The sequence below is a fragment of the Tachyglossus aculeatus genome, chromosome 12 (assembly GCF_015852505.1).
Source record: "Tachyglossus aculeatus isolate mTacAcu1 chromosome 12, mTacAcu1.pri, whole genome shotgun sequence".
Lineage (NCBI taxonomy): Eukaryota > Metazoa > Chordata > Mammalia > Monotremata > Tachyglossidae > Tachyglossus > Tachyglossus aculeatus.
The window spans coordinates 18079779-18107427 of record NC_052077.1 but is presented as its reverse complement, the minus strand read 5'-3'; the positions used below and the strand labels follow the sequence as shown (position 1 = coordinate 18107427).

Below are 27649 nucleotides of genomic sequence, written 5' to 3'. Positions count from 1 at the left end.
CAATGCTGAGAAGAGTGGCTGAACTGTTCGAAGAAACAGCATCACTACCAGAACATCCCTCCCGCCCCTTGCTCGTGATCCGAGACAGGTTCAACTTACCTGGCATCTGAAAGGGGCTTCCTGGATCGGAGCTGGTAGGTGAGTGGGGATAGGTACTGCTGCTGCTCCCCGGGGAGTTCGGATAACTGCTGTTGGGTGAGTGAGGGAACTGGTGGCTGTTGGGTTGCTGGAAAGAGTCCGGGAAAGTGGCATTGAGTGGCATGTGCGGCTCGTTTTGTCCCAAGTTGCGAAACTGAGCTAAGAGGCTGTGCTGAGGATTATATTCGCTGTGTCTTGGGACCAGAACTGGAGGAAGAACTAGATAGGGAGGGGGAAAAAAATGAGAATATTAATATTGAGGGGCTCCAAATTACAGCATGGCTAAAGTACACACGATGAGAGATGCAGAGTGATCAGAATTGTGCATCTCTGCAGCCCGCAAATGCATCGAAGCCTATGCCGTCCTTTCATTCCATGACCCCTTAAGTACCATATCACCCTCACACTGAAAAGTCAAAGGTTTAGGCATGCTGAGGAGAAAGGAAGAACATAGAGGAAAAAAACCCCCACAAAACTTTCCTCTATTCTGTCCAGGAGTGGCTAACAGAGAAGGACAAAGAAACAAAGGGTGGAACATGTTAATGCAATCTTGTTTACAAGTCTTTCAGCATATTTGAGAATTGGTTAATTTTAAAATAGGACCCACTGCACCTTCTTTGTTGATTCCCCACAAAACTTCTAAGGCCCCGCCTTCAAAACAAAGGAAATGGGGCGAGTGATTGGAGGAAAAGCCAGACCGGGGAGTAAGCAGGATCACTTCAGAAGTCCCAAATAGTGGTAAGTGTACAGACACAAAGGCTCCTTTGGTCAAATAAGTACTTACAGAGAAAATCTTTTCTTCCTAGCAATCCCAAACCACTTTTCTCATAAGTGGCCTCACTAATCTTGACAGCCCTTCACGTCCCCATTTCTTGGATGCGGAAAACAAGGAAACAAGGGCTCCACTGTCTCTGGTGGAGGAGCTAACAGATAAAACCTCCTGGCAGTGTATTTTCAGGTGTATCTGAGAGTGGCCATGGATGACAGAATCTTCTCCTCCCAGAGGGACTACTCCCCTTTCCTTCCTGTCCCTTCCCTCAGCACAATACCCTGCTGGGGGTCTCTGGTGATGCTGCTGGGATAGCAGGGGGATGTCCCGAACAAGGTCTGCTTGGAGCAGTATACTAGATTGACCCCTATGGAATGGGACTTAATCCGGTATTTCAAGTGGAAGAAGACCCCTCACATACTGCCCCTGTCCTCTATAAACACGGCCTGTGGGTCTGTACTTCTCCACTCTTTTTCTAAGAGAGCTTTGGTAGCTGGTCTTTGGAAAGTTTTATTGTAGTATATTCTGGGTGGCCTGGAACAACTTCTTCTTCTTCCCTATCCATGAGGCTATCAAACGTTTCCTTTTAAATTAAATGTAACCTCAGAAAATAATGAAAGAAATCCAAGTAGGAGAAGCAGTGTGGCTTAGTGGATTCAGCATGGGCCTACGAGTCAGAAGGTCATGGGTTCTAATCCCAGCTCTGCCACTTGTTTGCTATGTGATCTTGGGGAAGACATTTCACTTTTCAGTGCCTCAGTTACCTCACCTGTAAAATGTGGATTGAAACTGTGAACCCTATGTGGCACAGGGACTGTGTCCAACCCGATTTACTTATATCCACCCCAGTGCCTAGCACAGTGCCTGGAACGTAGTAAGCGCTTAACAAGTACCACAATTATTACTAATAATGTTAAAGATCTGGGTTCTAATGATGTCTTTGAAACTTGTCTGCTTTGTGACCAAGTGAAAGTCACTTAACTTCTCTACACCTCAGTTACCTCATCTGTAAAATGGGGATTAAAACTGGGAGGCCCATGTGAGACGTGGACTATGTCCAACCTGAATCTACCCCAGCGCTTAGTACAGTGCTTGGCCCATGCCATTAAAAAAAAAAAAAAAAACCCAAACTTCTTGTGTCCAAATGACTGGTTACCCAAATAAGGCTAACTTGGAGAATAGTTTTTAAAAGTTTGAATAATCAACTAAAATTGAAAAGTGGGCATAATCCTGAGATAACTGAACAAAGTGAGGTTGGACTTGTACTTCCCAAGCGCTTAGTACAGTGCTCTGCACACAGTAAGCGCTCAATAAATATGATTGAATGAATGAATGACAATCTTAACTAATCACCTAATCAGATTCCCAATTAGGGTTCAATAATAAGCTTCCTACTGTGTTAAAGAACTGGGGAAGAAACATAGGATAACCATAAAGTTAGCTTTTCAATTAATCAATTTTATAGTATTGACAATGTGGGTATACTTGAATTAGGTATTTTAGTGGACTCTAAGCACTCTAAACAATAGAAGAGACATTTCTTCTGAAACTCTAACAATGATCCTCAGCTTGGTTCTCATTACCAAGACTTCCCAAGAATTGACTATCTGCTTCATACCAAATGCAGACTTTTTCCTCAATTCAAACAGGAAACATCTTTCTCCAAGGTCCCTCAACTGCCCTTGGGAGGCAGAATGACTGTGGGCAGTAGGAAACAAACAGTCTCGGACACTTCAGATTTCCTTCATAAAACAAAGACTATCTTCTCCTTGAACTGTTCTCACCAAAAAAACCCTATAAAGTGCCCTGAGACTGCTGGAAAAGAGGTACCATTCATTCAAAGATTTATTCATTGAAGGATCAGTAATATTCCTTGTGTAGTTCAAGCATCGCTGATCTACAAGAGTGATATGGTCAGTTTTATTACGACAGCTACCTCCTAGTCTAAATCCTTTAAAATTTTTCTTAGAAGATTGCCCTTAGATTTCTAATTATCGGGTGGCTAAAGTGGCAAAGTTAACACATTAATTTTAAAAGTTCAAAACCTCTATTTCCACCCCTACCTTATTTTTACACAATGGCCTTCATGACATCAAGGGAAGTCATGGAATTTATAGCTTTTTTTTTTTTTTTAAAAAAGTGCTGGCCGGATGTTTAAGTCTTTACCCAGAAATATGTCAACTAAAAGATTCCCTCCTTCCCTTCCCCAGTCCTGTCAAGAAATAAAAGGAAAGAGAGAGCACAGGCTTCAGAGCAAAAGCTGCATTCTCCAGTCTGCATGGGCTTTGATACGTCCTGAAGTAGCTGTAGGTGTAGAACCAAGACCAACTCAAATTCTCCACCTTCAGAATTCCCGCCCAGGCCCAGAAAAATGTCCCTCGGGTTTCAGCAAAAGTGAAGACTGTAGCGAAGGCTCATAAACTCAAGCTAGTGTCCAAATAACAAATCCTCTTAGCAAGGTGGAAGAAATCTATTATTTAGGCTGATTCGCTAACAAAAAACACAGGAATTGGGAGACTGTCTTCCCCTCCTTTCAGTGGACTGGAGAAAAGCAATTAATATTAATCATTTTCCTTTTCATAATTTGTTATATAGCACCCCAAAAGCAATGAGTGCCTATTATATGCATGTCTACTACTGTATTGAGTGCCTACTATTTTCAGTGCTCTGGGTTAAGTGTTTGGAGGACTAGAAGAGGCAAAACACAATTCCCTGCCCTAGGGGAGTTTGCAATCTAATGGGAGACAGTCAAAAATGATTTACAAATAGTGGGTGCCAGTGGAAAAATAAGGGAAATATGGGTTATGGAATGAGTGTTGGGATAAACAAGCTGAATAACTTATGATTCTACATAAGTGCTGAGGATGGGTATAATTATATAAGTACTAAGGTAGCTGTTAGGTTGATGAGACTTGGGGTGTGGGGAATTAAGCTGGTACAGGCTTAGAAATGAGATGGAATTTTAGGAAGGCTTTGTGAAGATCACGAGGCCTGTGGTCCGATACACTAAGGTGGAGGGAGTTGCAGGCGAGGTCAAGACAGAGAGGCTCAGTTAGCAGTTGACCTGGGGAGACAGCTCAACTACTGGGTGAAGAAAACCAATCTATAAGATGGGGAGAATTGTTGGAGAGCCTTGAAGTCATTTAAATGGCGATGGAGACTGAAAGAAAGAGATTGGAAGATTTTTTAGGAGATTGGTGTATCCTGACCAATATTCCAGGAAGATGGTCCAGAAACTCCTCACCCTGGGCTTCAAGGCTCTCCATCACCTCGCCCCCTCCTACCTCACCTCCCTTCTCTCCTTCTACAGCCCAGCCCGCACCCTCCGCTCCTCCGCCGCTAATCTCCTCACCGTACCTCGCTCTCGCCTGTCCCGCCATCGACCCCCGGCCCACGTCATCCCCCGGGCCTGGAATGCCCTCCCTCTGCCCAACCGCCAAGCTAGCTCTCTTCCTCCCTTCAAGGCCCTGCTGAGAGCTCACTTCCTCCAGGAGGCCTTCCCAGACTGAGCCCCTTCCTTCCTCTCCCCCTCATCCCTCTCTCCATCCCCCCATCTTACCTCATTCCCTTCCCCACAGCACCTGTATATATGTTTGTACATATTTATTACTCTATTTATTTATTTTATTTGTACATATCTATTCTATTTATTTTATTTTGTTAGTATGTTTGGTTTGTTCTCTGTCTCCCCCTTTTAGACTGTGAGCCCACTGTTGGGTAGGGACTGTCTCTATATGTTGCCAATTTGTACTTCCCAAGCGCTTAGTACAGTGCTGTGCACATAGTAAGCGCTCAATAAATACGATTGATGATGATGATGGTCCAGGCAGCAGCATGAAGTATGGAGTGCTGGAGTCAGCAAGACTTGTGAGGAAGCTGGTTTGACCTCAATATAACAAGAGTAACCAACCGTCTTTAATGGTAAATCTGCATATTTGGGGCTATAAAATATGAAGGCCAGAGAAACAGCATGGCCAGGTGGAAAGAGCAGGAGCCTGGGAATCAGAGGGCCTAGGTTCTAATCCCAGATCTGCCAACTGCCTGCTGTGTGACCTTAGGGGGCAAGTCTGTGCTACGGTCAGCTTCTCTGTGGTTTGGGCTCTGCATCTGTAAAATGTCAGTCAGTCAATCGTATATATTGAGCGCTTACTGTCTGCACAGCACTGTATTAAGCACTTTGGAGAGTACAATATAACAATAAACAGACACCTTCCTTGCCCACAATGGGCTTACAGTCTAGAGAGGGAGACAGACGTTCATATAAGCAAATATTTAAAAACTACAGTTATATACATAAGTGCTGTACCTGGTCATTGAATACCTGTCCTCCTTCCTACTGAGACTGGGAGCCCCATGAAGGACAGGGACAGTGTTCAATGTGATTAATTTGTATCTACCCCAGTGCTTAGAATAGTACTTGACACATAGTAAGTGCTTAACAAATTCCATCATTATTATATGCATCTCCGCTGTGAGATCTTGAAGGATATAGATGTCAGTTCCTGCTACTCTCTTCCCACACCTCGGTTCCCCCCAACAGACACACACATACTCTTTCCAGCAACATTTCTATTACTGGGGTGGCTATTTTTTATTTTGAACAACACAGTAGCTTCTCCTGAAAAAGATGTAAAACAATAACTTTTAAGCTTCTTACAAAACATTCGCTTACCTGAGGGGCCAGTTCCACTCTTTCATATTTCATAGAGCGATTTTAAGAACAGCAGCCCATCAATAATAGTATTTACTGAGTGCTTACTTTGTGTATTATTATGTTGTATAGTAAGTACTCTGCACCCAGGAAATGCTTAATACCACTGATGACTGTGCAGAGTGCTGTACTACTCACTTGGGAGAGTACAATAGACTTAATAGACAAGATACCTGCCTTCAAGAACCTTGCAATCCAGCAGGGGAGGGAGGCATTAAATAAATGATAGGGAAGAGGAAGGAGTAAGTACCCAATTGCTCAAGTGATGTGGAAGTGCTGAAGTGGCATTTTGGAAACTGGGAAAGGGGATATGGAAAGGGACCCCAAACTGAAGTTGGAGAGGATAAATTTTAAGTTCCCTTTGAAGGGCCAGGCTGCCATAATTCACGGTGAAGTGGGATTCTGGAGGCTTGGGAGTCCTATTTCTCTATTGAAGCTCTGTGTTTTGCACTGTTGGAGTCATCCCTACCCAGCTCTGAAGAGTAACTGCAACTCCATGCTTCATTTCAAATTTTTTTATTTTCAGTCAAGCAAATAGATTTCCTGATGCAAAATTCTCACCCCACAATCCTTCCCCCATTCCTTGATTCAGAGAGTCCTGTAAATCTGGTTGGGTTGCTTCCTGGACCACTCTTTTAGATCACCTCCTACCCTTTATTAACATCCTAGGAAGATAAAAAAAAAAATCTCTGGGAATCAGCACACCTAGGTTCTTGTCCCAGTTCTGCTTTTTTTAAAAGAAAAAAAATAGAATTTAAGTGCTTACTATACATCAAGCACTGTACTAAGCACTGGGGCTTTTAGACTGTGAGCCCACTGTTGGGTAGGGGCTGTCTCTATATGTTGCCAACTTGTACTTCCCAAGCGCTTAGTACAGTGCTCTGCACACAGTAAGCGCTCAAGAAATATGATTGATTGATTGATTGATTGGGGCTAATCAGTCTGAAAACAGTCCATGTATCATATGGGGCTCCCAAATCTCATTCCCATTATATAGATTAGGTAATGGAGGCACAGAGAAATGAAGTGACTTCCCCAGGGTCACACAGCAGAGAAGTGGCAGAACCAGGATTAGAACCCAGGTCCTTCTGACTTCCAGGTGTGTGTTCTAGCCACTGGGCCATGCTGCTTCTCTAACACCTGCAAGGGCGCTTGTGGGTGACAAGGATGCAGCGATTAGCAAGACAACCACCTATCAGGTCAAGACACTAGGCTGTGCTCATTTTGGCTGAAAATGGGTCCTGCAAGTAAAAAAATAAAATAAAAATATAGTGTGCACTTTGTAGCATGATGTATCTCTGACCGACTTGCTTGCTGCATTCCATGTTCCAGCGGGAATACGACTGGGAGAGGCAGGAGAGTGAGAGCAGTGGTGCACAAAACCCGTGCTTCATGCAGGTTCTCAATCCTGAAATTTTAGGATTTAGGCTCACCAGTTCTTCCTGATGGGAGACTCCATCATTCACCTTCTCCTTCCCTCAATTTACATCAATCGTATTTATTGAGCACTTACTAGATGTACAACACTGTACTAAGTGCTTGGGAGAGTACAACAATATATAACATTATCTCTCTACATATGCATAATATACCCTTAGATTTAACAAAACCTCCTTGATTATACCTTCTATTACTAAGAATATAAAGTTAGTATGGAAGCATACCACACAGATTTTACTCCTCCTAGAGATTCAAATTGAAGGCAATTTATTAATCTCATAATTTCTTTGAAATTTCTAGCGCATATTCCCTCAAAACTTCTCCACCAAAATTAAGTTTTTTGCCTACTGCTAGCAGGAAATTAAATCATATATCTAGACTCCTGAAGGAGGCTAGAAGATGGGACCCAACACTCCTGAGGTGTAAAGCAAATGACTCGAGAAACAGGGGTTTCCATGTCCGATCGTTTTATGTATACAATCCCTTTATGGACAAAATCTCTCAAATCATGAAAGCTGGAAAAATAGGATCTGAAGTCATTTGGCTCCACATTCCATTTAATATTTCCCTCCTACTGTCATGTCAGACAAATGAATGTGCCCTTTCAAGTCTCCCAGCCTGTAAGAAATTAGATTCGTTCCCAAAAGTTGGGTTGCAGCAAAGAAAGGTAATAAGATGGAAAAAAATAGGACCTTAGTCTCTGGGGCTGGAACAGCAAAGGCTAAAGGATCAATTAATAGGAGTGAAAGGGCTAGGAGGCAAACAGGGAGACAGATGGAGGAACCAGGATGGAGGACCCAGGAATGGATGGCCTCGCTGAGCCTGGAAATCTGGTGTGAGACAAGTGAAATGGCAGGAGATGATCAGTCCATGATTGCTGCTCAGATGAAGGAGGGATGGATGTGGGTTGGAACAGGAGAACCTTTGAGAATTTCAGTTGGGAAAAGACCAGAATCTTGCTGGTGGATCTCGATCTCATCCATCTCGCCACCAACCTCTCACCCATACCCTGCCTCTGGCCTGGAATGCCCTCCCTCCTCATAACCGACAATTACTCTCCCCCCTTACAAGCCTTATTGAAGACACATCTCCTCGAAAAGGTCTTCCCTAAGCCCTCATTTCCTCTTCTCCCACTCCCTTCTGTCACCCTACCACCTTGCTCCCTTTATTCATTCCCCCTCCCAGCCCCATAGAAATTTTGCCCATATCTGTAATTTATTTATATTAATGTCTGTCTCCCTCCCTAGACTGTAAGCTCATTGTGCGCAGGGAATTTGTCTGTTTATTGTATTTTCTCAAGAGTTTAGTAGTGCTCTGCACACAATAAATGCTCAACAAATAAGATTGATTGACATCTGTGCACTGCATACAGTAAGCCCTCAATAAATACAATTAATTGATTGATAGCTAATGTCCAAAGAAACACCTACTCTCCTTTCTTGGATTTCAGAAAGAACAATTTTTTTCTTCAAGAGAGCAATGCTACCTTAGCAAAATTTAACTCTATTGCCGACAGCAGCCTTGGTCACGGAAAAGGCATTTACTTTTCAAAAGGCTGTGCATCTTCTCCCAACCCCCTCTTAGTGCCAGCTGGCTACAGGTTACACTTTTCAGCTGCAGAGCTGCTTTTTAACTTTGCGTCATCCTATTTCAATTGCTAACAGTCAGCTTTTAAAATGACATGAATGGGCACTGTCTTAAATTAATGTTGTAGAATTTGCTATCAAGATCCAAAGGTTGGGTAAAGGAAAATAATAGAACAATTGGAAAAGAGGAGGAAATCTGGAACAAAACTACAAAAGCCAATTTCATATACTGTAAAAATTCAGAGACATATTCCCCCATACTCAGAAAACTAATTAACCGCACCTAGAATGACACTCGTACTTAAAAAGCCATGAAAGTTTAAGGGACCCACCTGAGCAATCCCAAGTGGCAGGATGCTGATCCTGAGATTTCGTTTCTTGCTTTTTTAAAAAATGACATTTGTTAAGCACAGGCTATTAACTAATTAATTCAATCATATTTATTGAGCGCTTACTGTGTGCACAGCACTGTACTAAGTGCTTGGGAAGTACAAGCCGGCAACATATAGAGACGGTCCCAACCCAACAACGGGCTCACAGTCTAGAAGGGGGTGACTGACAGCAAAACAGAACATGTAGACAGGTGTCAAAACCGTCAGAATTAAGATTAGGTGCTAGGCACTGTACTAAGCTCTAAGGTAGACATGAGATAATCAGATTGAACACAGTTCCTGTCCTACATGGGGCTCTCAGTCTTAATCCCTATTTTACACGTGACGTAACTGATGCACAGAGCAATTAAGTGACTTGCTCAAAGTCACACAGCAGACAAGTAACAGAGTTGGGATTAGAACCCAGGGCCTCTGACTCCCAGGCTTGTGCTTTGTCCACTAAGCCACGCTGCTTCTCATGTGACATACTTGCAGATTACTGGACCAGTAGATGCACAAAATTTAGTTGTTTACTGATGGTTTCATCCAGAATTTTAAGGTTTAATTACCCAAAACAGCTTCAATCCTACATATTTGGAATAACTGCATTTTTACTGCAGCTTTCCTGTCTGTACCTGGATTCATTCTCAGTACCAATAGCGTTCCTCCCACTCTCATCCCTGTTGCTTTGATCCAGGGCTGGGTTGGGGCTCGTATGATTTCTCCAATGTGAGGACGACACTGCTGACAATGAGACAGCATCTGAGAGTGTGAGTATGCTGGATCAAATGCACATTTATATTTTGTCCATAAAAATACAGAAGTACAGGTTTTCTGGCCCTTATCTAGTCAGGTGACATAACTCAACAATAATAATAAGAAGAAGCATAACGACATTTATTAAGCGCTTACTATGTGCAAAGCACTGTTCTAAGCGCTGGGGAGGTTACAAAGTGATCATGTGGTCCCACGTGGGGCTCACAGTCTTAATCCCCATTTTACAGATGGGGTAACTGAGGAATAGAGAAGTGAAGTGACTTGCCCAAAGTCACACAGCTGACCGTCATATTTGTTAAGCATTTATTATAACAATAATGGCATTTATTAAGCACTTACTATGCGCAAAGCACTGTTCTAAGCGCTGGGGAGGTTACAAGGCGATCAGGTTGTCCCCCGGGGGGCTCACGGTCTTAATCCCCATTTTACAGATGAGGTAACTGAGGCACAGAGAAGTTAAGTGACTTGCCCAAAATCACACAGCTGACCATTGGCAGAGCTGGGATTTGAACCCATGACCTCTGACTCCAAAGCCCGTGCTCTTTTCCACTGAGCCACACTGCTATTTTGCATCAAGCACTGTTCTGCGCACTGGGGTAGACACAAAATAATCAGGTTGAACACAGTCCCTGGTCCACCTGGAGGTCACAGTCAAAGTAGGAGAAGGAACAGGAAGTGACTCCCATTTTACAGATGAGGAAACAGAGAAGTCAGGGGGACTTGCCCAATGTCACCCAGCAGGCAAGTGGCAAAGCAAGGACTAGAACCCAGGTCTCCCGACCCCTAGATCTATGCTCCTTCTACAGGGCCATGCTGCTCTTCTGTGTGGGGAAGATAAGCTTGAGTTGCTTTCCCCTGGCATCAACAAGAAAATGGAATAGGCTTCCCTGACCCTTACCACAGCCTGCATAATGTCATACTCAGTGCTCAGCGCTTAGAACAGTGCTTGGCACATAGTAAGTGCTTAACAAATGCCATTATTATTATGCTCGATGAAAGCATACGAAGTGGGTGGAAGCACAGATGTGTCTGCTGCTCCTGACATCTCGGTGATTGTCTATTCTTAAGACCATGGACTGCACCCATTTTCTCTATCAACCATCTCATGATGCCACGGGGCACAGGGAGACTGGGTAAGGGTGTGGAGATCAGCACCTCTGCAAAAGCAAAAAGGCACCACGCTTCTTCCCCTCCTCCCCCACACCCTGAAGCAAAAGTACTTAAACGCTTCTTCCTCTTGCAGAAGAGAACTGCTCAGATCTCAGATTCACCCAGAGAATGCAATGATCAAACCCAAGTCCGCCGAACAAGACAAACCATTGTTCAGGAGGATTTTGTTCCACTATTTTCTTACAAAGGCTAAGAAAAATGACAAGCCTTTTGGAGAAACATTTTGCATTTGAAGAGGCAGCAAATCAACATCATGTGTACTTGATTTGTCTTGTAAGGATTACTATGGGATTAAATAAGTAATTATATTTAATAAAAGAATTTTGTTAGGCCAGCCTAAATATTTTTACTCTAACCACAGGACATGTTGTCAGAATCCAGAGTATTTTAAACCATCTAAACTAGAACTGTGTCTAATTAATTCAGTCATTAAGATGGTATCTGGACCATCCGGGTTCACATAGCCTTTTTCGAGTTACAGGACGTTCCATCTTTTATGCTCCAGAACTCCCTCCTCTCTTCCAGCTGATTTAGACTGACCTGCCACCCCAGCAGACGAATTAAACAAGAACCAGATAAGTGTATTTAAACATAACGTCACCCAGCTAGGAGTCATTCCAACATTCATTGGCTAATTCCTGCTATTTGAGGGGGAAGGGGAAGGTTGAATATTTTGAATTAAACTAGAAATTCCACTTATCCTCCCCTCCTTTCCACAAAAAGACATAAAGCAAAAAACCACCCACCTATCTGCGACTTGCCTGCCCAGTACTTTAAGCTACAAAGGAAGCTAGGCAAGCAGATTTCTCTCAGAAACAAGAGCCTTATGGGTTTCTTTTTTCCAGTTGATTGATTTAACAGGCTTTGAAGTCACATGTGACAAACCCAAAGGGTCAACAACCACCACCACCACCATCTAGCAGTCTGGCTGTCTGAACACAGATCCACTCAAAACAAACATCCCAGACACAAATGCACACTTCTGAGTTTAATTAATCAAAAATAAAATCAAAGTTGGCAGTCACCTACCTACCCTAAAATTAGGCTCAGCAAGTGCACCAGCAAAGAGTGGAAAAAAATCAAGGGTGCTAATTACAACTAGGCTTTGCTTACTAATCAAACACAAAATGGAGTCTAAAACAAACAGATAAGCCAAAGGCAAAGAAGGTCTGACTGTTGTAATTCTGTTGAGAATTAAGTCAACCTCTGTTTAGCCTTGTCTACTACTGCAAGAGCTTGTTACTGAGATCAACTGTTAAGCTTCTAGCCTAGTTCCATCAGCTTCTCAAGGCAGAGACCATTATTTTACTGAATGTTTTCCAAAGGTTTAGAACATTGTTCTGCACTCCGTAAGTCCTCAATAAGTGCTAATGCCGCTGACAGTTATCAGTGACACCTACCTGGACTTATCAAGAAACAGTAAAATCAGTGAAAACCCAACTTGCCTACATGTTGAAATGAAACCCAGCTCTGAGAAACTGGATGGAAGGAAACAGGAGCAGGGTAGGAGAAAGCCCCACACTCCCACTGCTGATGCTATTTCTCTATGATTTCCAGGGCTCTAGGGGTGCTTTGTGGATCACTTCTTCTTTTTCTGTCTTTTTCTTCTCCCCTAATCTTGGACCACTGCCTTATTTCCATAAAAATCCCACACATCAACACTGGAAAAACCAAAACAAACCACAACAATCAACTGGGCTTGGCCTAGTGGCAAGAACATGGGTTTGGGAGACAGGAGGCCTGGGTTCTAATTCTCACTCTACCTCTTGCCTGCTGTGTGACCTTGAAAAAGTAACTTTGCTTCTCTGTGCTTCAGTAAAATGGGGAAAAAATACTTGTTCTCTCCTCAACTTAGGTTACGAGCCCAGTATGGGAAAAAGACTGAGCTCATTGTATTCATTCATTCAATCGTATTTATTGAGCGCTTACTGTGTGCACAGCACTGTACTAAGCGCTTGGGAAGTACAAGTTGGCAACATATAGAGACGGTCCCTACCTAACATTGGGCTCACACTACTAACACCGTTGTACTGTACTCTCCCAAGTGCTTAGTACAGTGTTCTGTGCACAGTAAGCGCTAAATAAATACCACCGATTAATGGGTTGCATCCTGCCTATCACTGCACTTAGTACAGTACTCAGCCCAAAGTAAGTATTTAACAAACACTACTATTATTATTATTGTTATGCTGACATAGAAGCCCGGGAAAGGTCCTGGTTTAGCTCAAGGACCTTCCCTAATCTTCCTTCCCTAATTCCTAATCCCAATGGGACATTCTCCAGCCAGCTCAGGCACTCAGAGGTCAGACTGCTTTTATACAGAGCAATTTTAAGTGAGTTCTACATGTTTTGACATCATTATTTTGCCTATTACTGCATCTCTGTTCCCAGAATAATTCTAGCTTTCCTTCATTGGGTTTCCAGTATTACAAACTTTTAGGACCACCAGAAGACCTGTGCAGGAATGTACTGACTTTCAGAATTTTCGTGTGTTTGCTTGGGAGCTAAAGTCTTTGGTAATTTCCCACCTGTTTAGTGTATGAATAACTGAACAGAGGAATACTTAAAGAAAAAATAAGGATGCCCTCTCTCCTTTTGGTTAACAGTGTCACATTTTGCTTATTAATGCAAAGATATTCACACTGACCAAATCTCTCCACCTCTCTGGGTGGCAGAATTAACAAATTGCCATAATCTTATGGAAGATGTTCACTGAGCCTTTCCAAGACACTAAATTCTACAGTGCCCAGTGTTAGCTAAGTGCAGTGCCTGGCACACAGAAAGCGTTTGTGGTTTTTGTTAAGTGATTACTATGTGCCAAGAACTGTGTACTAAGTACTTGGGTAGGTACAAGTTAATCAGATCACACATGGGTCTCCCAGTCTAGGTAGGAGGGAGAATAAGTACTGGATCCCCATTCTATAGATGAGGGAACTGAGTCACAGAGAAGGTAAGCGCCCAAGTTCACCCAGCAGATGAGTGGCAGAGCTAGAATTCGCACCCAACCTCTATGACTCCCAGGCTTGTGTTCTTTCTACTAGGCCATGCAGCTCCTCAAATCAAGTGATTCTTAAACCAAGTGACAAAGGACTAAGTTGAACAAAAGTTAGAGTGTAATGCAGCGTTAAAATGTATACACACACACACACACACACACACACACACACACACACACACACGACAGCTGAAGAAGCTGTTTTCAAGACCACTCCTTGAGCACCAATAACTTTACCTGCAGAGTTATAGCATGACCAGATTTTCAGCAAATGGACAAGTCTGGCTCGGAGCAGAGCAAACTCCACCCAAAAGCTTTTCTGGGATCTAGGTAGAAGCAGTAATCCACTCTGCCATTCCACCTCCCAAGCCCAGAGTTTCCCTAGTCTTTCCTAACTGGTGTGGATGCCAGAACCTTTTGGCATCTCCTGGGAAATGCCAGGATGTTACACAAGCAAAATGAGAGTGGGAGGAAGGCTATGTATGTGACAGCTATGAAAGAAGTCCTTTAGTCCTGTGCCTTGTGCCAGATTCCACCTTTTTCCACCTCCCTTGGGGCTCAGAAGCATTTTTCCCTGGGATGTGGAGAGAGAGGAGAGTAGCTCAAAGCTCCTTTACCTCTGGCAGCTAGAAAAATCTGAGGCACGGCTGCTCACAGAGAAGACAGAGAACTACATTTCCCAAAGGCTAGCTAGCCAGCCATCTCTTAAAATTCTGTTGTTCTGGTCCTTGTGGGTGATATCAGGAGAACACTCACAAAATCAGTTGGGGCATGCCTGGTCCAGACCTATGCTGAAATGCTCTAGTCACTCCACAAGTACCCACAAAATGGAAAGAACAAGGTCTGGCATCAGACGCTGGGGGTATTCTTGGCAACAAACCAAAAGTGTCATCATCAAATGCCTTCCCATAATTGCTGATTCTTTTTTTTTTTTAAGTAGAGGATTTAAATCAGGTTTTGACCACAAGCCTGAGACAGGCTGGGCAAAGGAGCAGACCAGCCCAGCAGCCAACAGACCAGCCAGGCCTAGAGGGGACTCCATCCAAGGACAGCCCTGGGATCTGGCTGGCATGGTGCCGCTGGATGAAGTCTGAAAAAAGAAAATGAAACACAAAAAATTATACAACCAGGAGGTAAGTTACTATTCATGGGTGAATTTTAAGATCTATCTAGACTATTAAAAATCAGACTAAAGTATGTGTAATCATACCCCCACACCCGAGTTTATGTTAAATGGTTTATGTTGGTAGTCCAGACTTTTCTCCGCTGAAATATAAGCAGAACCATATGTATGGTTCTGTTAGTAAGTCATATTTAAATTTCAGGTGATAATTTTATGTTAATTAGCCCCATTCAACATGCTAAAGTAATTTATCAGGATCACATCTTGATGAGCTTGTCAATTAATCAATCATATTTATTGAGCACTTACTATGTGGTGGAGCATTGTACAAAGTGCATGGGAGAGTACGATGCAACAAAAGTAGCAGACATGTTCCCTGCCCATAACAAGCTGACAGTCTAGAGGAGTAGACAGACATTAATATGAATAAATAAATAATTTATAATATATAAAGATATGTACATAAGTGCTGTGGGTTCAGGGGTGGGGTGAATATCAAGGTCACAGGTCCAAAGGTCACAGATTGAAGTGCATTGAAAATGCAGATTACCTTGTTCTCCGGTAATCGACCAGGAAGAAACAGCACCCATTTACAAGCATAAAACTGCATTTATTTTGGAATCTTAAGCAATAGCATAAGTTGCTATAACATGCATGTGACATTTTACTGCTCTAAAGGAATTTCCTAAGAAACAGTTTGAAAACACTTTCTAATGAGTTGGGCTCTTCTAGACTGTGAGCCTGTCGTTGGGTAGGGACCGTCTCTATATGTTGCCGACTTGTACTTCCCAAGCGCTTAGTACAGTGCTCTGCACACAGTAAGCGCTCAATAAATATAATTGAATGAATGAATGAATGGCAACTGTGTGAGAGAATACAGCCAGCCAAACCAACCTGGCCAGGCATGAGTAGTGTTTCCCTAGTTTTCACAGACAATCGGTCAGGGTCCTACATAAGCAACTATTTTTATTGACTTTTTAATGGTATTTGTTAAGCACTTACTATGTGCCAGGCAGGCACAACACTAACCGCTAAGACAGATACAAGCTAATGAGGTTGGACACAGTCCATGTCCCACATGGGGTTCATGGTCTTTACAGGTGAGGCATTTGAGGCACAGAGAAGTCAAGTGACTGGCCCAAGGTCACACAAGCCGACAAGTGGCCATGCTTCAGAGTTTCTTGCTCTGATCTGTTCAACTTGGTATGCCCAAGGTTAGCGGGAGACAGGTTGCCAAAAGTAAGGTGAAACACCCCAAGGCCCGTCTGAACACTTCAGCATTGTGATCAACAAGTGGCACCCTTCCAAGAGCTCTACACTGGGCAGATCCCACTGTGGGATCATGTTTATTGAGCACTTGCTGTGTGCAGAGCACTGTACTAACCACTTGGAAGAGTACAGTATAACAATTCCCTGCCCACAGTGAGCTTACAGTCTGGAGGGTGAGATGGACATTAATATAAACTCATTACAGATATGAATAAATTACAGATATGATCCAAACCCCCATTATTCTGGCCTTGAGAAAGCAGCCCATCCAGGAATGTTCCAGTCACGGCTTTCTACTCCCTGGGACAGTCCTGCAGAAAGCTCCCCAATTCAGCCCCATTCTGGGAAACAGATAACTGGACTTTTTAAACCTCAGAGCTTGCAAATTTTCCATCTTCCAGGTCTGCTATCTGTACTCGCCCGAGCACAGACCAAAGGGGATTCAGGCTAATTCAACCACAGTCAACGTTCAGTTCCCTATCCACAGGAAAACGTGGCTCCATTGCTACAATAAAAGTCCATCGGGCTTAGCTTCCCTGGCCTTAGCTTCCCTGGTTATTTTATCTATCTCGACACTGGCATTTTATTCAAAGTAAATTAGCATATTACTCTCTTCTGCCTGGGAAGTTTCATTTCTGCCAGATTTTGTCACAAGGGGATTTTTGGCCTAATGGGGAAGGGAACAGAGACGGGGGAGACAGGGAAAGGAGTGACCACTACAGATTCACAGCGTAACATTTGTTAATAACAATAACAATAATAAAAATAATGATGGTATTTGTAAAGCACGTACTCTGTGTCAGACACTGTACTAAGCACTGGGGTGGGGACAAGCAAATTGGGTTGGACACAGTCCCTGTCCCACATGGGGTTCACAGTCTCAATCCCCCTTTTACAGATGAGGTAACTGAGGCACAAAAGTGAAGTGACTTGCCCAAGGCCACACAGCAGACAAGAGGCAGAGCCAGAATTAGAACCCACAAGCTTCTGACTCCCAAGTTTCCAGACTCTATCCACTACGCCATGCTGCTTGTTCATCTGTAGTGCTCAGCCATCATGTTGAAGCTGGTTCTGGAACAAATCTTAGTTAATTGCATGCAAGTCTGTGGGAAAATGTCCCCCACAACAATAGCCACATTTTGAGCAATATAACCTGGCTCTATCATGGGGCACATCAGCAAGATCCAAATTTTAAAGCTACAACTGGCTTTGGGAAAGTGCATTCATGCCCATTCCCAAAATAAGGCTCTTTCCTACTACGGCAGTTCTCTTCTGCTCTCCCCACCCCAACAAGTCCACAGCAGAGGTCAAAGGAACAGGCTCCCATCAAAACAGTAGAGTTTCTCCTCTTCCCAGACACTGGCTCGGGACACTAAACTGGCCTCCTGCCTGCTGGGCTATTTTATTTACATTGACACTTTGACATAGGGTGCTCCACATATATGAACACACATTCCTAAGTTCTGCCTCTGAAGTTTCGTTTCTGCAAAGTCTGGATACGGAATAAAGTCTCAACTGCAACCACGTATTCAAAAAATGTGCTTCTGTCATCCACAAAAATCTCAGGCGCCCTTGAATTTGCATCTCATTTTGTCTGAAGAAAGCAAAAACAACATCAAGTTTAGCACGCAGATTCGTTCCTCCTATGCCCTTCGCTTGAAGGACTGTACTCAGACAACAACGTTAATATCTCAGTTATGTTATCACCTTGGTATTTCCTAGGTGCTGGAGGAGAGTGGAGGAGGGGTAGGGTATTACTGGCATTAGATTAAGGTTCAGAGTTTTATAAACCACGATCATTTTCCCTTCTAAAGAAAATTATTTTGTGGATTCCCTGCTGATGATCCAGGGGAGAAGCATGGCTCTGGGAGCCAGGAGACCTGGATTCTAGTTCTGGTTCTGCCCTTTGGGGCTATCCCTAGGGCAGTCCATGACTTGAACGGGCCCGGCAGGACTCCTCAAAAAAAGGCTAGCCACAGTGGACAGAAAAGACTGCATGGGCTACCAAGGCAGCTGCTGAACCAGGACATTGTAGCATAGTATCCGTGCTGTGATGTGCTCACTTGGACCCAAAACGGTACTCACACATTAAATTAAGCTTTGCGTGCACTTTGCAATATGCCGCCTCTTCAGCCTGCTCCTTTACACGCTGTACTCTGTGCCCCGGTGGAAACATAAATGGCAGGTATGAAAGGATACGAGCGGAGCTGCACAAACCATAATAGAGGACCGGCACAGCCCAGTGGAAAGAACATGAGTCTGGGAGTCAGAGGACCTGGGTTCTAAACCCGGCTCTTCCATTTGCCTGTTGTGACACCTTGAGAAAGTCACTTCACTTGCCTGGGCCTCAATTTCCTCACCTGTAAAATGGGGGTTCAAATACCCTTTCTCCCTCCTACTTAAGCTGTGAGCCCCATGTGGAACAGGAACTGTGTCCGACCTGCTTAACTTATATCCATGCCAGCACTTAAGTGCTGGACACATAGCAAGTGCTTTAATACCATCATTAAGCCACCAACACTTAAAAAAAAAAATCCATTCTGTTAAATTCTCAGGACAGCGGCCCACCTGTCATTCACGGTAAGACTCCACCTAAATAATTTTGCCCACCAGAAGGGTAACGTTTGGGAAAAAAGGAAGCATCAAGAGAAGAATTTCTTTGAGCCCTAGCTTTCTGTTCTGGCTTTACCCTTTCTACAACCTAGAGTTGAAACTAATACGGCTTCAGAGGCTTGGGATCAGATTTGTAGGGCGAATGAAGCTGGGGAAGAAGGACAGAGAGATCACTGGAAGGAAAGCATCACCTCTGACTCATCTCCAACCCCGATCCAGAAATTCTGTTTCCCTTCCTCCCGGACTTGCTCCCTTCCCCTCCTGTCCAACCTGTCAAATCTGCTCCGGAAAAGCCTCCTGGCTTTTCTGTCAGCTTCGAGAAGGGGGTGGGTTAGGAGGAGGGATGATGGCCCCACTGTGGGCTCTGGGCTCTAAACCTTAGCTGCACATCAAATTTCTGGGTGTTGGGCAGGGGGGTGCAGAGTGGGAAGGAAACAAGGGATAATAATAATAATAATAATGGCATTTATTAAGTGCTTACTATGTGCAAAGCGCTGTTCAAAGTGCTGGGTACTGTTCTAAGCGCTGGGATGAGAATTCTGCTTGTTTCCACAGAAACAGAGACTCCCGACCTCCTTCAAGTCCTTTGTTGTAACCACACTGACTCGGTTCTACCCTATAGCCTTCTTGCTGCAGTCTAGTCTTCCATTACTTCTTTGTATATTTAATTTTTAATTTTGTTCATTCTGATGGTAAATGCTGTTGTTTGCCTCCCCCATTGGATGTGAGCTCACTGAGAGCAGGTAATGTGTTTTTTACTTGTTTGTTTCAGATTGCCCACATGCTTAGCAGAGTGTACTGCACCTAATGGGTGCTCAATAAATGCCATCACTACTAATATCACCACTACTACCTCTTTGCAAGCTACGGATTATTAATAAGGTTCCAGCCCTTCTCCGCCTCCCAAGTTTTTTTTATCTTTACTACTCTAAAGAGATGAGAAGAACTGCAAGATTAGTTACAAAATGCACAGTCCGGAGGATAGGACTTTTTAGGCATCTCCCTTTAACTGAGAAACCAAGAAGGTGGAGGGAGACAGATGCTTTGCAGACAGGCACAAAGGAAACTTACAGCTAGTGTGTCTCTTCGCCGCTCAATTATTTGCTCCTTAAATACATAAGGTGTTGGACTTTCAAAAATTATGATATTATTAAGTACCTACCATATGCTAAGCACTGAGATAAATACAAGATAATCAGGCTGTGAGGCCCAAATGGGACCTGGACTGTTTCTTATCTAAAGGTTTTTGTTCTGCTATCAGTTCTGAGCCTCAGGCTGTATTGAGCCCAAGGGTAAAAGATTTCAAACGTCTGAAGAAAGGAAATTCCCTAGACACTGTCTCTGGTGGATAGCTCCGGGGCTAGTAATTCTACATAGCTAGATCTGGTCCAGGGATCACACCAGTCATCTGATGTGATGCTTATCTCTGAGGGAGAGGAAAGGAAATTCCAACTGTGGTCTTCTAAAGAAAACCCCCTCGCAATCTACCAGGCACTAATGTCCCGAAATTCATATTCATGGAACACTTAAAGGCACTCCTTACTGTAACCTAGACTTTAGCTCAAGGGGTACATAGATAAATGAAGTGCACTAAAACTTCATGTTATTTTAGCCAACAATTTGATTTTCCCCCTTTATACCTTTTCCTTGCTGCTGGCAAGCCATTCAACTGACTTGATTCTGTAATCTTTCCCCCACACCGGGCCCTTATCCTTTCCATTCTGTGTGTGATCAAACGGTAAGTGGGACAAGAAGAAATCAAGAACCTGAGTAGATCATAGCCTGGAGAGCCAGCGAGCAAGAGATCTAGCAGTGGGTGGCTCTAAAGAGAATATTCTGAACTGTCCCCAGAGGCAGGTGCAATGTAAACTGGAAAACTCAGGTGAAAATGCTTCAACCAAGAACTGTGCTTCCATTGCTTTCTATAATCCCACAACAATTCTTGAAAATACATTCTCCCCTTTAGTTCCCTCTGCGCTAAAGCCTTCTTCTTTTCCAGCTGCATGTTTTCCACTGACAGCTTTCACTGTCACCTCATGCAGATGACTCACAGACCCTTCCTCCCCTTCTCCCTCCCCCAGCACTAAGCTTGTGAGAGTCCTTACTTTCTCCCAGAAGCAATCAAGCAGAGGTGCCATTTCTTGATTTTGGGAGTGGGACCCCAATTTTACTCACAGGCTGTGGCTCCATAGAAAGTGTCTAGTGGTAATTGGATAGATGACCTTTCAGTTCCATGCAGCTGATGTTCCGGAGCCCAAGGACACTCAAAGTTTTCAGATTCAATCAATCCAACCCCTTACAGTTAGCCCCGCCCAACTGTAAGCTCTTCAAGGGCAGATATCATGTCTTTTCAATTCTATTAGACTCTCCTATATGCCGAGGACTGTACACAGCAGGTGCTTGATAAATACGATTAAGTGATTTAGAAGCCACATGGCCTATGGGAATGAGCACAGGAAGATCGGATTTCTAATCCTGCCTCTGACTCTTGCTTGCTGGGTGACTCTGGGTATGTCACAACTTCTCTGTATCTCAGTTTCCTCATCTGCAAAGGTGGGGTGTGGGTTTTAATATCCGTTCTCCCTCCTACTGAGACTGTGAGCCCCGTGCGGGTTGGGGAATGCTTGCAACCTGATTATCCTGCATCTACCTCGGTGGTTACTACAGTGCTTGGCACAGAGTGAGTGCTTAGAAGATACCATAATTAAATACCATTTGAGCTCTGGGGTCACAGCACAGATGGCCAGGTAGGTTTTTAATTCTAGTGTGTTGACACATATACAATTGTTTATATACTTGTCCCAATGGGCTGCTAAGACTAAGTGCCCCCGAAAGGAGAGCTTCTGGGGGTCAAGGAGAGTCTGACTTCAGCAAGGTGCGACTTTGTCCTAGATACTATAGCCCACAGGCAGGCCCCTAGGAGCCACACCCAGCGGGCACCAGACTCAACTTCCCCTTACGGTCTCAGAAACAGCTAGAGTGTCCATTTTAATTGGGGCAAATTCATCTGTGAAAATGATCCTTCTCTACACATTTGCTGCCTCTGGAGTTTTAGCAGCACAAATCAAATTTTAACAACAGTCTGGCGGCCTTGGCACCGAAAAACACATTTGTACAATGGGGCTCCTCTGTGAGTATAATCAGATCAGAACGTGATGGGGCATTTTAGGATAAGTATGACTTATTTAAAACCCCGCAACACATTGGGACGGCGAAGCAATACCCGGAAAGTGCCTAAGAGCCACCAGTAGTGTGTTTCCAACACATTTAAATCTCGTTAATGCATATCGCATTAGAATCAGTGGGGAGAGGCTAAGCTCTGATTCTTCCCATGGGAACATCTGAGGATGGAGAGGGCATAATGATGCAGTCTGCAATACCATAATGGGGCTAGTGGAAAAGGATTCTATAAGAATAAAAGGTTCCCAAACATATTCCAATTGAGGCCACACGGACCCGAGCTTTGCTGTTCAAATGAAATATTAATTGGGTTGAATCTTCTGCAGACTTCCCAAGTAATGGTCAGGTGTGGTCATCGTAACTTAGGCCACCTCCCAACTGTCCTGCACGAGCCTAGATATAAAAACCTGCCTCCCTCTCTCCTTACCACCTTTCCTGAAATGATCCACCCAATTCCCCCATACTGTGGGAGCTGAACCCTTGCCCGAACCTCCCATTAAGACACTCCCCCGGGGTTTGTGTTTGATGTGGCGTGCAAGCACACAACTGTTTCTTCCGACACTGCCTCGTGCTCTATCCAGACACACGGGCACTGTCAGAAGAACGTTCTCTAATTCTACCATTGTGGCATTCTATTTAAAATGTGAACTAAGAGCATACATTTTCGGAGAACTGAGGGTTCTTCTTTCAGTACATCGATGGCTGACTGCCAGAATGACTTGTTGAATAAATGACAAATTACAAATCTACCATGACCTTTAAAAACTATAAATCACTTTCAAAATGCACGCGGAAACCCCCGAATCAAATAAAACTAACTGCAGGGATAACTGCCAGGCACGTTGAGTTCAGCCCTGGCTCTTGAGGAGGACTAGGTAACATGACAAAACTTTCTTCTCAGGAGTCACTGGGACTATTTCGATTGAGGAATCATTACAAAGAAGGGAGGGAAGCAGGAGCAAGAGAGAGAAGAGAACGCTCAGTTTCGTGATGAAAACCAGCTACACCCAACGATGACTAGCTATTCAGCAAACATGATTAGCCAGGTACCAGATAAAAGAAGCATGGGTTCACCCACACTCCCCTCCTGCTCCCAAAGCAGAGTGGGGCAGCTTACCCGGGCTTTCGACCCGCTTGTAGTGGTATGGATTGATGCAGACTTCCTTCTGCTTGGAACCAAAGGGGAACTCGCAGCATTCCAGCGGTTTGAGTTCATGATGGCTCTGGAGGTCTGGCCAGCGCCATACCCGGCAGTAAATCACGTGGGGCAGCCCCTTCCTGTGGGACACCTGCAGTCTGCCGTCCAGGGAGCGAGGGATGGTGACACAGTTGCTAGGTTGCCCGGGGCAGCTCAGGGCCTTTTCTAGCTCCTCCATGGCCCCTTTCTTCTTCTTCAATTTCTTCACGAGTGCATCAACCGCTTTCTCTGCCCATTTTTCTTCTTCATCCCCCTGCTTCCAACCGAGCAACCTCTTCACCGCCGGGCTGGTGAAGGAGAATAAGCTGGTCACGTTCATAGTGACTGTTTCCTCCAGTCCGGTCACACTCTTGGGGGCCGTGGGGCAAAGCAGGCAGAACAAGTCCCACCCGGGTGGGTGAACAGGTCTCAGAAGGGTCTCCGGGAGGAGATGGCTTTACTTAGACAGGGTCGCTGGGAACTTCCCAGTTTTGAAGTCCTGAGAGGCCAAAACTATCATTCCCAGCACCATAGAAGTAGCCTTTCCCGGCACCTAAAAGATAGAAAAGGAAACCATTTTAAAAAACAAGTTACCACAAGTCACACTTGTCAGAGGAGGTGACGAGAATAAGCAAGGCTCTAACTGGTGATACTTCGGTTCTCTCAATTGCTCAGACGCTCTGTTGCATAGAGTTACTTTTGGCAAAATCCATAATGCCCATCATTTGTCCTGGCAGGTCAATTTTGGCAGAAATTTTCAGATGGGGAAAGGCGGGGTGGAAATGATTTAATAAATCTCAGTAAGCAATTCCAACCAACTTCACTGAAATCAGGTTCAATCAACAAATAAAAAGCACTTGACAGTTTCAGGATATTACAAAATAGGACACTTGTGGTCAATACAGTTTTTTTCCCCAAGAATCTTTACAGGGGTGACTATATAGACAAGGAGTGCAAAAGCTATGCTGTACAGAAGGAAGCGGCTTGCTGATGTCACAGGCAATTTGCCAGTATCTGCCATCTTGAAACCAGAAGATTTTCTCCCTATGTCACCTTCATGTTTCCACAGTGCAACCACAAATGTCAGCCACATTTACGACGGAGAGAACCTCTTCCTTACAGAATTGCTAGACAGGAGCTGTATGGGAATCAATCAATCAATCGTATTTATTGAGTGCTTACTGTGTGCACAGCACTGTACTAAGCGCTTGGGAAGTACAAGTTGGCAACACATAGAGACAGTCCCTACCCAACAGTGGGCTCCAGTCATCCTGTAGGTCTCCCTCTCATTGGGGCTCACTCAGCATTTCAATCCCAGTCAGAAAAGTTTACATTAGAACTGCTTTCTTAAAGTCACAGTTTCCTCTTGATCATGTCTTCATTTCAACAAACGTCTTTGAATTCTTCTACAGACCTCAAAGAAACCAATAAGTCACAGACAAACACACTGGTGGTTATCACCAGAATTTATTCCTGTAAAATATGCCAATTCTTTCACTCTGAAAATGGCTTTTATAATTTTGGCCATCTCTTTGGACTAAAGAAATTAAAATGAAGTTCAGTTGACTTGTGTTTAGTAGCCTTTTATAAAGGACATTCGAGAACAATAATTCTGTGAATAGCAAGCATCACCTGTCACAATGCAGTACTATTGAAGACAGTTGGAAAAAGCTGTGGCACCTGACAATTGCCAGAATTTGGGCTCCTTCCCTATCCCCTCCTTCTCAGTAAATTCTCAGCTGTGGCACCTTCTGAGGGAAGAAATATAAAAACTGAAAATGAGTCACCTTCTTCTCCGCAAATCTGAGTTTTGAAAGCCATATCTAATCCTCAACTCCCAAATACGGCATTAAATTTCAAGATTCCTTGGGAGTCAACTAGTGAAAATTTAAAAAACAAAACAAAATTAAAGAACAAAAACAAATCAAACTAAAGTTTATGTCTTGTCTGGTTTCAAATGGTAAGCTGCAGCATCTTGGACATTAAAGTATTTGATTAGAAATAAATATACTTGTCTGTGACTGAAGAAATGTACATTCAGCATTAAGCCATTTAGTACATTCTTCTAAAAGTGAAAGGACACATCCCATTTAATTATGGAAAACAATTACAAAAAGTTAGAAAAAAATTAATCCATTTGAGCATCTTACTCTGAATTGAGTAAGCTACAAATAAGCTACGCGAACAACCCTTAATAGAGACAATTTCAAACTTGGAGGAACAAGTTAGAAAAGCTTAATTTTCCATTTCTAAGAATTAGAAAACGTGCCCATGATTTTGAACCTTTGCCAGGACATTCCATTTTCTTTCTACCACTTCTTGTAACACATCATTTCCGGCCTTATTTTTGCCCAAAGTCAAATGGCCTTATCAGTTTAAAGTGCAAAATGTTTAAAGTGCAAAATGCAAACATGAGTCAGCAGATGACATTGGTTTCCTTCCCGCTTCCCCAAATATACAAAGAATGCCAGGGACCAAAACCAGTGCTCGATTACTTAAGGACATTGCCTCTGAGTATAAGAAAGCGTTCAATGCGATAAACTCTTTGGACAAACCCCAGTTAGCCCATTACAACCATTTCATAAAAACTCCTTTATAGCAAAACCCACCAGAGAACAAGATTTCCTGTTGATCATAATCACTTTTTTTGGCTTCGGTCGGTTATGGGGATGTCTCGGTTTGGGCAAAACAAACCATTAGCCAAAATAAAGTAACTGCTACTTTATTTGCTTTTATTTAAACAAAGCAATTGCATAACATCTGGCCTTTTTTTTCATCCTAGCTTCATCTAGGAACATATAATTATATAATGGTGTGAATAAGCATCACAAAATGGTTCAACTTATCTGATACTAGATACTTCACTGACTCCAGATTCCCATAGAGAGGTTTAAAAAAGGGACTCTAATTTGGATTTTTTTTTCCCCCTCAGAAGACAGAAGACTTTTGGCAAGTGTTACAACCCAATTACCACCACTAATGGGGGAGAGTAAGTAGCAAAACAGATGCAAACACCCAAACTACACCCTGTATCACTTTCAGACAAGAGGCGGCTTTCGGAATCTAGCACTACTGTGGAACTCAATGAGCTAGACAAAATAAAAGATTCCACAAAGTATTTTAAGTGGAAAATTGAATTATTAAATAAAATAAGCACAACACTAAGATACAAAATGACTGGGGAGGGGGAAAAAGTACACTCATAAACCCTTCTAAAATGAAACAGAGAGACGATAAATGGGTCTATTGTTACTGCAGCAAGCAATTTAGTACTGGAATTCTTTCCCTTTTACTTCTAGACTTTGGGCTCATGATTCTATTCTCAATTGCAAATGGTAGAAAATATGCACCATAAAGTTTAAGAGGGCTAAGGAGTTAAAAGGCATAGGAATTTAATTTACTTCACTGAGGAACTACTTAGCAGCTGCATAACTTCTCCATGAAAGGTTACATCTTTACTGCAATTATCTTTTTAAATTCCCGTTTATAGCTTTCTCCAACACAAATACGGAAGCTGCTGGCTGAAGCCTTGAGGCTTTCACCCAGTAACTTTAGTTGGATAGGGCCACTGGGGAGTGCCTTTGGCTCAGAATGGGGGTACGACAGAGGGAAGGAAGGCTGTTGGGAATAAGGGCATGCATCTGAGATAAGTGGTGCAGATCCCAATTGTATTCTGCAACTCCCCCAAATCTCAGTCATCACTGTCTGGGCTGGGGATAAGGATGGACACGTCCTCAGAAAAAAGCAGTTTGTCCTCTTTCCTGCTCCTGAAGAAAATGGGGTTGGAAGGGGAAGCGGGAGAATTGCTAAACAACAAATTCTAGGCTCAAAAATACTGTGATAACACTGCCACAGATGTGTTTTTTCTCTTCAGATAGCATGGGTTAATGCAGGGGTTGTTAGTGCAAGGTCTGTCTTTCCACATGCTGGGTACATAGAGAGAGGTGGGATATGTATTGGGCTATCTGTGGTTCAGTGTCAAGAGTGAATCTTGCGACGCTCAGCCCCAACTCCTCCAGGCAGATCCAGCTGTGGGGAGGAGATCCCAGGTTCAGGATCAACAACTGCCTCAAGGTTACTCATGATGCTCTTATTACCTGTATGTGGGCAAGTTTTGGTCTTGCAGGGGAGGGTTCTGCTGACCTCCAATACTTCAAAACTGGACAAAGTGTCAGGCTACCTTCCTGGCTACTCTCTATTCCTTATAAAATCAAAAATGAGCCACTGGGCCTCAGTTTACTCATCCTTAATTGACCTGAAGGATCTCCCTTACTTTGGGTTCATCCTATCGCTCTTGACTGCTCCCTCAGTTTACAGCAAATGGGACCGG

The 27649-nt window shown here is 43.5% G+C and overlaps 1 protein-coding gene across 2 annotated transcripts in view; it reads right to left on the bottom strand.

Moving 5' to 3' along the window:
* The window catches only part of SMAD1 (SMAD family member 1), a 40971-nt gene extending 14906 nt beyond the window's left edge, over positions 1-26065 (bottom strand). The window contains exons 1-3 of one of the 2 annotated variants that reach the window (XM_038755017.1): positions 25929-26065; positions 23260-23872; positions 100-357 (exon numbers count right to left, since the gene is read on the bottom strand). In XM_038755017.1, the coding sequence (XP_038610945.1) occupies positions 100-357; positions 23260-23659 (658 nt within the window). In that variant the 5' untranslated portion in view covers positions 23660-23872; positions 25929-26065. Of the gene's footprint in view, positions 1-99; positions 358-23259; positions 23873-25928 lie in introns of those variants that run through there. The other variant, XM_038755018.1, reaches the window with a different exon arrangement.
* Positions 26066-27649: the final 1584 nt, after the last annotated feature.